At 31.6% G+C, this 13,606-nt stretch overlaps 1 protein-coding gene across 2 annotated transcripts in view; it reads right to left on the reverse strand.

Moving 5' to 3' along the window:
• Positions 1-1,266: 1,266 nt before the first annotated feature.
• LOC145266434 (stabilizer of axonemal microtubules 3-like) overlaps positions 1,267-13,606 on the reverse strand; it is a 65,889-nt gene continuing 53,549 nt past the window's right edge. For both annotated transcript variants that reach the window (XM_080122106.1, XM_080122104.1), the window contains exons 6-7: positions 13,500-13,600; positions 1,267-1,379 (exon numbers count right to left, since the gene is read on the reverse strand). In XM_080122106.1, coding sequence (XP_079978232.1) covers positions 1,291-1,379; positions 13,500-13,600 — 190 coding nt within the window. In that variant the 3' untranslated portion in view covers positions 1,267-1,290. The remainder of the gene's footprint in view (positions 1,380-13,499; positions 13,601-13,606) is intronic.

Below are 13,606 nucleotides of genomic sequence, written 5' to 3' on the forward strand. Positions count from 1 at the left end.
GCTCAATTACAACAGTTAAAACATCAGCTGTAGAACGAACATCACTAAAGAGGCCCAGACTTTCTAGAAAATGAATGAGCTGGCCATTGATTTATCTTTCAAAAGCTTTACTCATAACAGCAAGGAGACTAACAAGATGATACTTAGTTGGATGAGACTGATCACAACATCTATAATATAAATCTCACCTGTTTGTTTAAATGTATGTCTGCCTAAAACTTGCGACAGATTTTCACAAGAACGGAATCGTTTTGAACGTATTAGACAACAAATATTGAAAAATTGGCCAAAAACATTAATTCCTTCACCCTCAGCAGTTTTCTTTCACTTTCTTTTCCGCCTTCACATCACGGGTTCAAGTCTGCCTACTATCACTTGTTTTGCTCAGCACACACCTCCAAACACCTGGGCAAGCTAGGCACCCAGGCTAGTTTTTTTAATAAGGTCAACAGAGGACGCCTAACAAGAAGAGAAACAGGACTGAGACAAACAGAGACTGAATAATTTCAAGAGGAGGATAGAAAAAAAGTTCAAGAACACAATGTTTGAGAGGAATTGAATCGAGGACGGAAGTCTTAGACTTGTCAAAACTAGAAAAATTTTAGTAACCATCTTTGAGTGATAATTACAGAATCAAGAAATCAATCAGTTTTTAAAGGAAAATTCAGAAAGAACAGGACTAGAATCATCAATAGAATTGTCAGCAAAAAGACGAGCAAAGAAATTACCTTTATTCTTAGAAGATGAAGATCTTCAAAGTCTTTATCTGACCAAAAAAACAAAACCAAAAAACTTGTAGCTGTTAAATGGCAAAAGGCCCCAACAAATCAAAACAAATGACTTTTTTTTTTGTAAATCTTAAAAATACTAATAAAAATATTTAAATGTTTAAACAATTTTTAACTACATTCTTGAAAATGAAAAAAAAAAATATTAAAAAAATCGAATTTCGTTTCTATAGGCTCTTATATATTTCAGTTATGGGCCTAACCAATAATTGCCCTGAACGACTTTAGATGCAATTGAAGGAAAATTTCAACAGTGTCTTTTGAAAGAAAAGTTAAAACTAACATTTCTAATATGAAATCAAGAAATAAAAATGTCAACGCAGTAAGGGTTACTAAAAAAATGTTTCTTATGGACAGCTGTAAAGCAACAAATTTATTCTTTTTTTTTTAATTCATATATATATATATATATATATATATATATATAAAAAAAAAAAGAAGAATTTTATTTCTTTTCTTAAAATGAATGTCAGACAGATTATTTATTTTTTATTGTTTTTTATTAGATTGGAACAAATTCTTTCTTTCCGATCGTTTGATATTCGGTTGTGTAGAATCGCGGAACAGTCGTAATTGATTCGGCACTTGGTTCTGCAAAATAAACAAAAGTCATTAAACAATTTTAATAATATTTAATCAACAATAACAAAATTGGCAGTGAATGTTATTGTTACATATCGATTTTCAATGGTAGTTTCTTTCAACCAATCACAACACAAGGATTATTCAGTCTTGAAATCTTACACATACAAACACACAGCTTTCTTCCTCTCTTTCCTATTTATTTTCAACTGGTGGGGAGTACCCAGCGTTGCCTGGGTGGAGGATATTGGCACAAGGTCGAAGCGATGTTAAGAATGGCTTCCACATGGTTAAAATAAAAAAAAGATAGAGAGAGATGGGATCGAACTCGAAAATGTAGGGTTATTAGTCTTCCTCACTAACCATTAGGCCAAAGATGATAGTGAATTCAATGAGTTGGCAATTAACTTAAGAATCATAGGAGTTGCCACGCATGTACAGAAATGAACATTACTTTTAAACCTGGCCGGGGTCCAGGGAAGCTTCCCGCTTTATTAAATGCTGTTTTTAAACCTGCCCGGAGGCTAGGTAAGCTTCCCGCTTTCTGTCGTTTGCATTTGAATAGTTTCATTTTATTATATTAAAAAGACAAACAAACACTCAAGACAACGGCACGGTGGGAATTTTTTTAACCTGATACAAAAAAGAAACGGTGTCCGTTTGCAAATGTCAGATATTATGATCTCAGAAGTATAGGAAAACTTCTCGCAGAATTTAACCGACAGCGAAACCCCGATCTGAATAGTCTTTTGCGGACATATACATATACTCATGCCCATTTTGACGTTTATATGTATAGAAGAAGATGAAAAATCAACATTTTAGAAATGACCTTTTCCCTGTTGATTGCAGTAAGATGCTGGTCCTGTGCAATTCTATGAATTCCACTCTCCCAGGCTTTGACTTTTCTCTTTGAGAAGGAATTAGTTCATTGCTAGTCGCCTGAGGCGTCCATACTGGGGAATGCTGACGGGGCTGTCCAGGTATTTTTGCAGATCCAAATGCTTCTCCATAGGGGGCACTGCCTTTCTTATAATACCATGTTGCTATCACCTGTATCATGGTAAGGGAGGGTTGAATTTTAGTTAAAACACCAATAGCTATGATAGCTACTGCCAAGAGGCATCACTTTCCACTGAGCAGCAACTTACAATGTGTCCTTGAGAGAACAGCAATTTCTGCTGGCAAAAAGATGACCGACCATCCAGTGGAATCCAAAAGATTTCTGCATTAAGTCTTATTAATGTCTCGTAACGTTATTCCATTCCATTGCTGATTCCAGTTCATAAAGAGAGACACAATATCAAAAAAAAAAAAAAGAACAGCATCTATCCATGTTTTGGAATTTTTGAGATGAGAATAATTAAGTTGGATTATTCGGACTACTCCTCTATTATTTAGTGTCAATTTCACGTTTCAGTTAATGTAACCTTCGACCTTCTTCAGATGTATCTTGTCAAACTTGGGAATGTTTCTGTCAAACTTTAGAATTTGGATGGAATTTTGAATGGAACCCTTTATTTACTTCATGATCTCATTCCATAAGCCATGCCTGGATAAAATTCCTAAGTAATTCGCATTTATATTTTTCAGTCGCCCACACTGAGAATTGAACCTTCAACCTTCAAGAGAATATCACTTTTACAATTGATTTTTCCAAGTACTCTAACCACTGTGCCAGGGGTCCTTGCGGATGTTTTGACCATCTTGTCAAACTCCGGAGTCTACATGGAATTAAAATGTAAAATAAAAAAAAAAAACATATTCAAGATGGCATGACCACGTGTTCCCTCATATGAAGTAAAATCTGGCATCATCCTTATTTTAACAAACTTCCAAAATAATATTATAAAATCTGACTAAAACAATGACAAAAGGATTGAACCTGAAAAGCTTTGCAAGTCGATAGATTAATTTGTTTTGTGTTTGGTAAAAATTTGTTTTGTATTTGGTAAAAATTTGTTTTGTGCTTGGTAAAAATTTGTTTTGTGTTTGGTAAAAACTTGTTTTGCATTTGGTAAAAATTTGTTTTGTGTTTGGTAAAAATTTGTTTTGCATTTGGTAAAAATTTGTATTGCGTTTGGTAAAAATTTGTATTGTGTTTGGTAAAAATTTGTTTTGTGTTTGGTAAAAATTTGTTTTGCATTTGGTAAAAATTTGTATTGTGTTTGGTAAAAATTTGTTTTGCATTTGGTAAAAATTTGTTTTGTGTTTGGTAAAAATTTGTTTTGCATTTGGTAAAAATTTGTTTTGTGCTTGGTAAAAATTTGTTTTGCATTTGGTAAAAATTTGTTTTGTGTTTGGTAAAAATTTGTTTTGCATTTGGTAAAAATTTGTATTGTGTTTGGTAAAAATTTGTTTTGCATTTGGTAAAAATTATTTGTTCTACATTTATTCATTTCTTCATCATTGTTTTGTTGTTAACTATAATGCACCATTGCATAAGAATTTCTAATTAGAATAAAAAATAAAAATAAATATTTGTGTTTATTATCGACAAAAAAAGAATAAGTTGTATAATCACCCGAATTTGCTTAAAACTGAATATTTGTTTGTTGGGTGAGTGATAAATAATATAATAGCATTTATGTGGGTGGGTAGGGGCAATGGCAATTTGTCGTTTAATGAGGTTCACTCTGAAGTTCTGAGTATAAGTTTCATTTTATACGGCTACATCATGCAATTTGAATATTGTGTATTTAGGCAGCATGTGTTCATTCAGACAAGTATTGTTGAAAACCAAGCCTATAATTCTAAAAAATTATTACTAATATGTACAACCGAGGTCTCCTTTTATGATCATAAAGGCAACATTTACACCCAAATCGATGGGTCAGCAATGGGGTCCGTATTGGGACCCACCTTTAGCAATTTTTATATGTCTAACCTGAAAAATAAAATATTTAATACTATTAAAAAACCGTCAATTTACATTAGGTATGTCAATGATATTTTTATTCTTGCTGACAATAATAACGAAATAGGGAAACTAAAAGATCATTTTCAAACAAACTCTGTACTTGCTTTCACTTATGAATTAAATTCAAACAATAGTATTCTATTTCTTGACGTTTTCATAGACTCCAGCAAAGATGAATTCATTACTTTTCCGTATAAAAAAACTATTGCAACCAATTCCTATATCTAAACTTCAAAAGTGAATGTCCCTACTGATACAAGACCGCAATTATAAAAAAAACTTATTAATCGAACCAAATTTATCTCCTCAAATAAAAAAATATTGTACAGTGAATTAAAGAATTAGACCCTAAACCAAACTAATAATAACCACGTTAACAATCCCCATCTTATCAATATATTCTATCGCAACCAGTTATACCACAACTTTAAATCAGATGAAAACGTACTAAGAAATATAATACATCGATATATATCCCCAATCAATAATAATAAGATACGATTTGTCATCTACTACAAGAAATTAACTGCTAACCTAATAATTTAAAACAACACTTCCCTGACAACAAAATCAGTCGATGAAACCAATATAATCTACGAATTCAAATGCCCCTTGGGAGAATGCATCCTCAACACCAATAGCTACATTGGACACACGACCAATACATTGTCCAGACGATTGACCGTACACCTTTCCAATACAAGCTCAATTTGCGAACACCTAAAACAACATGGCTGCTCACATTCCCAGTTTTGAAAGGTTTTAGTTGAAAACACAAAAATCATCCATATGGATTCAAACGTTAAAAGATTAAAATTACTGGAAGTACTATATATAAGAGCTAAATAAATAAAAATAAACAATGTAAATTTTGAAAATTTAAGTAACATTTTGAAGTACCTGAGTACGTAACCGTTCAATATATATATATATACCAAAATTGGTTAAAGAGAAAATTATTCCCAACTTGTATTTAGGTAAAAATGCACTTTCGTATATATACTTGCATTCATTCAAAAAGTATCGCAAAACAAAAATAAACAACATCTACATATATATATATATATATATATATATATAAATTTTCAATGTTAAATCAATTTTCTACACAATACTATATATATATATATATATATATATACATATATATATATATATATATATATATATATATATATATACACACACACATATACATACTAGCTGTACCCTGCCACGTGTTGCAGTGGCTCAATTTGGTGTAATGGAAAAATTTAATAAAAATAGAAAATGCATGTTTCTTATATTAGTACTGCAATCCACTGCAAAAATTGAAAAAGAAGGCGAAAATAAAAAAAAATGGTACTCTTGCAGAATTTGATCTGGATCCTCGGGAGTTTCTGTCAATCATTCATGGTTTGGACTTGACCAACAATCAGTGGATGAAGCCGAACGTAGCAAAAATGTTGAAACGCTAAATGTTTTTTTTTTGTTGTTGTTTTACAAAAATGTGAGATAGAAATTAATATTTGGTTGATGGTGGGGGGAGGGGGGTTACTATACACAGATTCGAAAAAGTTGTCCAAAAACAAATAAATGAAAGCAAAGGTAAGGTAAGTTACGTTTCTACCTAATTGGATAATTGTTTAGTGTTTTTATGTAATGTAAAATGTTTAATTGGCTCAAAAAACAGAAATGGTCGCGGACTCTGTTGAATACGTTAAGTTTGGGAAAGTAAGTTGAAAACTAAAAACTATACAAAACAGTGTCTGAAACTCACCGAATATATGTTACCATGACATAGGCTGGAATAATCGGTGGGTTTCTGACAGAATTTTGTATAGTTTTTTTAGTTTTAACTCACTTTCTCTAACTTAAAATAATCAACAGTGTCCACCACCAGTTGTAGCTTTCAAATACCCTGATAAACACTGTTTTTCGAGCTGACTAAACGTTACATTAAATGAAAAGGGTTTTTATTACTAAACACAGATACAAAGAAGTTGTCAAAAAATAAATATATAACAAACAAATGTTATCAAAGGCAAGAAAAGTAAATGTTCTACCTAACTGGATAAGATTTTAGTGTTTTTATGTAATGTATAATCGATTCAAAAACATTCAATGTTTATTGGTATATCTGAAAAATACAAATGGTAGCAGACTATCGAACACGTTAAGTTTGGGGAAATTTTGGGAAAATGAGTTTAAACTAAAAAACTATACAAAATACTGTTAGGAACTCACTCAATATATGTTACCATGACGTAGGCTGGCATATAATCGGTGGTTTTAAACTTTTGCTCGATACAGGTGACGACTTTTAAAAGTCCCTTTTAGTGATTACCTGGTTTGAGGATATTTGTACAACTAAACGGCAAATCTGCTCCAAAAAATCCGGTATTATTTTACTTTAAGGCCCGTTTCACGTTCATATATAACGAAATATTTTATTGTAGATTTCGGTGTGCTAAAAACGAATCTGCAAACCGTTTCCGTAGCAAAAAGAAAGTTTTCATGATATTAAGGAAATTACTTTTTCGAAAAGTGGGTGATCACTTTGCAATGTAAATTTAACTTAAAATGAGCACCCACTTTCTGGCCACCTGAGAGAGGGGCATTTTTCTGTGTTTCTTGGCTAAAAAGTTTTTTTGTTTGATTTCTTTTGCATGGTAATAACCCCTGAACTCTAGGACTATTTTCCATTTCACAGCCGTAGCCTTCGTTTACGCTATGCGTGAGCATAAACGAAAGCTGTTTAGCCAATAAACATGGGAAAAAATCCCCCCTCTCTCAGGTGGCTAGAAAGTGGGTGCTCATTTTAAGTTAAATTTACATGGAAAAGTGATCGCCACTTTTTCGAAAAAGTAATTTCTTCATATCATAAAAACTATTTTTTTGCGACGGAAACGGTTTGCAGATTCGTTTTTAGCACACCAAAATCTACAAAAAAAATTTTGTTATTTACGAACGTGAGACGCACGGCCCTTAATGGAAAATTATATCAAAAATCCGGGGGAAAATAGTTTTCAATAAAAACAGCAAATGAATTCGATAGAAAAAAAAATGGATGCTATTTTTTTTTTCTTTTTTCTGTGTGTTTCTTGGCTAAAAAGTTTTTTGTTTGATTTCTTTTGCATGGTATTAACCCCTGAACTCTGGGACTATTTTCCATTTCACAGACGTAGCCTTTGTTTATGCTATGCGTGAGCATAAATGAAAACTGTTAAATATGCATTCGCGTACCAAACTGCCTTGTCAAAAAACCTTTAAGCCAATAAACACGAAAATAAATGCCCCTTCCTCAGGTGGCCAGAAAATGGGTGCTCATTTTAAGTTAAATTTACATGGAAAAGTGATCACCCACTTTTCGAAAAAAAATTTCTTCAGATCATGAAAACTATTTTGGTACTCCTTGGGCGTTGAGTTTCATGGCGACCCGCAGAATTATTTAATGGTTGTTCCCTTAGTACCCCCCCTAGTCAAGGCTAACGCATGTGCACGTAACATTTTTTATTTATTTACTTACGTGGTGGAGTTTCTAAACTGATAGGTTTTTTGAAATTTTTTCACTGGATTATTATTATTGATTGAACACTAACCAGATTATGAAAAAAAATTGAAAAAAAAAAAAAATCATTTCAACATTTGAAAGGGGTACTCACTTTTTAGTTACCACGTTCTGGTAAATCGGTCACTCATTTTTTTTTTTTTTTCTAAATACGGAAGGGTAAATTTTTAGATTAGGTCCACCTCCTTAATTTTCTTTTAAATGATGACTTGAAATGGTTTTCGACTATGCTGAATACGAAAATCGCATTGAAATTTTGCAAAAATAAGTAGTTATCAAGATATAAAAAGTTTTATTATGCATTGTAATCTTTGGTGGCCATCTTTTTTACGTGTGTGTATTTGTTTATGGCGCATGTGCACATAAAAAGATGGCCGCCGAAGAATACAATGCATAATACAACTATTTATTTCCGCAAAATTTCAATGTGATTTGCGTGTTCAGCATACTCGGAAACCTGTAAATGTCGTCATTGAAAGGAAAATTGTGGAGATGGACCTAATCTAAAAAAATACCAACTTATTAAACATTTCTCCAGCATGTTAGTGAAATTTATAATACTTTTAAAAAAACTTAAAAAAAAACAAAAGTTTTGAAAAAAAAACAAAAAACTCACCTTTCATAAAAACAATTTAAAAAAAAACACCCACAAACTGACTTTTAACTAAATAAGTAAAAAAAAAAAATTTTTTAACTCAAAACTTTATTTTCATAAAAACAATAAAAAAAGTCATGTTCAATCTATTTTCTTTTTCTTTGAGAAACAAATATATTTCTGACTTACAAATGCGCTAGAGGCTCATATTATTTTTACTTTCTATGGTTTTGATATACCGCATTTTTATTGCTTACAAAATGGGTGACTGATTTATCAGAACATTGTAACTAAAAAGTGAGCACCACTTTCAAATGTCGAAATAATGATTTATTTTTAATTTTTTTTTTTAATAATCTATTTAATTAGTGTCCAATCAATAATAATCCAGTGAAAAAAAATTCCAAAAACCTATAAGTATAGAAATTAAGCATGTTAACTCTTTTCATAAATAATTTAAAAAAAAAGTAACTAAACCATTTATTGATAATTTGTCACATGTACATACATTTATTTATTTACATAGGCTTAACTCTTTTCATGAATAAGAAAAGTTTTACTCTTTAAGAATAATAAAAGGAAAAAGTTACTGAACATTTATAAAAGGAAAAAATAATTTCTCACGTACTTACTTCTTTTCATGAAGGCCAGAGGAATAGTTGGCCGAAAAGTCGTGAAACAACAACTAATAAAGATGAGAATAATAGTCCGCAATAAATAAAAATGATGCTAATGCAGAGAGCGATCCGCGCTATTTTTTAAATCATATTTCCACGTTTAATTAAAGTTTTACGATATGTTTTTTTTTATTCAATTGTAAGGTTAAAGTACAGAATAGGTACAAAACATCCTCCCCTCCCCATGTTAAGAATGACTTTTTAAATAATAACATTATTTCAGCACGGATCACTCTCTGCATGAGTATCATAAAAATTAATACAAATAATACTTATCTCAATAAGTGAAAGGCTAATTTCTACCGGAAATAAAATGGCGATAATCTCGCAGTTACAAAAAATATTTTTTATTTAATTTAATATTTTTATAATTCGCAATGTTAAATTATTTTAATAACATGCAAACATTCCTTGACTTTAAAAATAGAATTTCTGAAAATTTAAATTAAATTGGTAACGTAGAAATATGGTTTATTCGCTTATAACGAACCAGGAATTACATTTTTATATATATATATAGATATATGTGTGTAGATGTTGTTTGTTTTTATTTGGCGATACTTTTTGAATGAATGCAAGTATATATACGAAAGTGCATTTTTACCTAAATAGAAGTTGGGAATAATTTTCTCTTTATATATATATACAGTGATGATCATATTTATTGGCACGGTAAAATAAAAGTTAAATTTTGTCTAATAAATTCTAAAAAAGGGATTAAATTAAAGAAAATAACAAAGTATATTATGTATTTTTAACTGGCCTTTCCGATGCAGCAATCGGATTTTAGAAAAAATAAATAACAAAGGAACAACAAACATAATTGCAAAAAACCCTTGTTCAAAATTATTGGCACGGCTTTGTTTTTCTTTTAGTATCAGTATAATATCAATCAATTTCCGGTTTACGTGCTTTCTGAACTTTTTTATAGCCATATTATGCTTGTTTAACGCTAATTCAGTGAATAATTTTTTTCAGATAATTTTTAGATAGCGATTTATTTAAACTATTATAAGTGACTAAATTATAATTTTCAATCGCCATGGTTAAAACTAAGGAACACAGCGAAGACGTCAGGAAGCTTGTTGTAGCATGCCATACCAATGGGGAGGGCTATGATAAGATTTCAAAGAAGCTAAACCTTCCCAAATCCACTGTTAGAGCCATAATAAACAAGTTCAAATCGCAAGGCCACGTTATGAGTTTAGAGGGTAGAGGGAGAAAAAGGATTCTTTCCCCAAGAGATGAACGGAAAATTGTTCGACAAGTAAAACAAAACCCAAGGATCTCTGTTGGGGAGATTGTTGATGAACAGAGCACCTCTGGAGTGAATGTATCTCGACATACAGTTGGTAGAGTTTTGAAGAGAGTTGGTTTAAAAGCATGTCGTCCGAGAAAGACTCCCTTATTGAAGCCTATGCACCTGAAAGCAAGGCTAGCCTTTGCAAAACGTCATATTGATAAAGATGTTGCATTCTGGAAACGTGTTCTATGGACTGACGAAACGAAAATAGAGTTATTTGGCCATAATAAAGTGTCTTATATTTACAGAAAATCTGGCGAAGCTTTCCTGCCTAAGAACACCATACCCACAGTGAAGCACGGTGGAGGCAGTTTGATGTTTTGGGGATCCTTTGCTGCCTCTGGACCAGGGCGACTTGTTAAGGTCACAGGTAGCATAAAAAAGGAAGATTATGTTAAAATATTGGATGAAAACCTGAAAGACTCTGCTAAAGAGCTCTCACTTGGTCGTCGTTGGTGGTTCATGCAAGATAATGACCCAAAGCATTCGGCTAAACTGACTAAGAAATGGCTTGAGGACAATACTATTAATGTTTTGGAGTGGCCATCACAAAGCCCAGACCTTAATCCAATTGAAAATTTATGGAGAACATTAAAATTGAGGGTAATGCAAAGGAAGCCTAAGAATCTTATTCAATTGGAGGATTATTGTCAGGAAGAGTGGGCTAAAATTACTACTGAAGAGTGCAACAACTCGGTTGTAAACTATGAAAAGCGACTGAGGAAGGTAATCAAGGCCAAAGACTATACAATTGATTATTAAATAAATCGTGCCAATAATTTTGAACAAGGGTTTTTTGCAATTATGTTTGTTGTTCCTTTGTTATTTATTTTTTCTAAAATCCGATTGCTGCATCGGAAAGGCCAGTTAAAAATACATAATATACTTTGTTATTTTCTTTAATTTAATCCCTTTTTTAGAATTTATTAGACAAAATTTAACTTTATAATACCGTGCCAATAAATATGATCATCACTGTATATATATATATATATATATAAATTTTCAATCTTAAATAAATTTTCTACACAATACTATATATATATATATATATATATATATATACTAGCATGTCAACCCGGTGTTGCCCGGGTGTTTGGAGATGTATGTTGAGCAAAAAAAAAAAAAAGCGGTCGATTTTTTAAACTTTGACCTCTATTGTGACCCCTTGACAGTTATTGTTTTGGGCTCAAATCAAGTTATTAAGTTAGATCAATGTCCAAGAAATCTATATCTAAAATTTCAAGTGTTTAGACCCAAAATTGGCTGAGGAGTTTTGTAGAGTTCTCAAAGGTCAAATCGTTGAACTTTGGCCCCTTAACAGACAAATTTCTGCCCGAAAACGGATTACAAACATTTTCCCAAATCTCAGTACCCTGTATATCAAATTTCGAGTCTGTAGACTGAAAATTAACAGAGTTATTGCGTTGGAAAATTTACACACACAGACACACAAACATGTTCACTTTTATATATATACTAGCAGTTCCGCCTGGCTTTGCTTGGGCCCGATGTACTGTTCATAAGGTTATGTGCATATGTATATATTAAATAGTGTGAATGCAAAATAATGCCTTTCTGTATAATAGTCTTCCTTAACTACCATAGAAAAAAGACAGACATTTTCACTTTTATAGATATATAAATAGATAGATAGATAGATTGGATGCAATATATAGTAATGATTTAAAAAATATTAAAAAAAAAGACTCATGCGCCACCACCGAGGATCGAAACCAAAACATTCAGCTCACAATTTATTTGCCTCCGCAGTCAATGACTGGGCTATGAAAACATGTTTACTGCAAGGCTAAAAATTAAAACATGAACCAATAGCTACTATATTAGTCGTTCGTAATGCCGCCGTTCGACCTTCACCTGGCAAATTTCATTTTTTTTTAATTTTCACACTTTTGCGCCGATTTTTCCGGGCTAAAACCCAAATATAAAGTTTTCATGGATTCAAATATCTTATATATGAAGTTTCATGTCTGTAGACCAAAAACTCTAGGAGGAGTTTGGTAGGCAAAATTTGTTAAACAAAAATATATATGTATACATAAATATATATAGAAACAATTTTGTGTTTACTATAAACTTTTTATGCAAATATTATGCAAGTATAAATCATGTAGAATATCTGCATGAATATAATTACACGTAATAGTTAACTAAAGATGATTATCCCATTAGAAAACTAATACGGAATTATTTACGAAAATGAATGTTTAAAAGAATATGCAAATTAGCTAGATCTTTTGCTAGTGAATGCAATTCCACAACCCATATATAAGAAAAGTGTATTTTCTTTTTAAATAAATAGAGGGTTTTAATATGAATATCAATACACACAAAAGAAAAAAGAATTTATAGGAGTATACATATATATATATATGTGTATATATATATATATATATATATATATATATATAAATATAAAAGCGAAAATGTATGTATGTATGTGTGTTCGCTTTTTCTGTATGTCTACAAAAGGCTTTTTTCAGAGAAGCGGTCGGTCGCTTCACAACTTTTTAAAACTTTTTATATCACATATAAATCGTAATATATCAGAGTTAACAATGAAGCTCGCCTGTCTATTTAATTTGCTCGATTTCAGGAAGATAAATATTCAACATTTGTCGCTCGCCGCATGTGGGTTAGTCTTTTTCCTATAACATCTTGGGGAAAAAAAAAAAAAAAAAAGCGTTCCGCAGTCAAACTTGACCTCATTAACTCATTAAGACGGGCACCTGCCAAATCCAAGTAATCAAATAAATTCAAACGTATTTCCGTTAGCATCTCGCGGTGGGGCAATGGTTAACGTTGCACATTTTTTTTTTTTCACACTTTAATTTACAACTTTGCCTCAAGGGTTTGGGTTCGATCCTCATACTTACTTTTTGTTTTTTAACCCCCACCCCCCACCCCGGAGTTTTCACACACACCTCCAAACACCCGGGCAACACCAGGTACCCCTTGCTAGTATATATATATATATATATATATATATATATATATATATATATATATATATAGTATTGATTTAACAAATTTTAAAAGGCAGAACAAACGTGTAAAACTAACTCGGTAATGTCCAAGGTGTATCTTCTGGGCAGTAAACATCCTGAGTATATTTCACATCTGATGGTCTTTGATATATTTCTTGATATTCTGTCAATTGGCCCCTGCAA

Source organism: Euprymna scolopes, chromosome 41 (assembly GCF_053919585.1).
Source record: "Euprymna scolopes isolate OS-2025 chromosome 41, ASM5391958v1, whole genome shotgun sequence".
NCBI lineage: Eukaryota > Metazoa > Mollusca > Cephalopoda > Sepiida > Sepiolidae > Euprymna > Euprymna scolopes.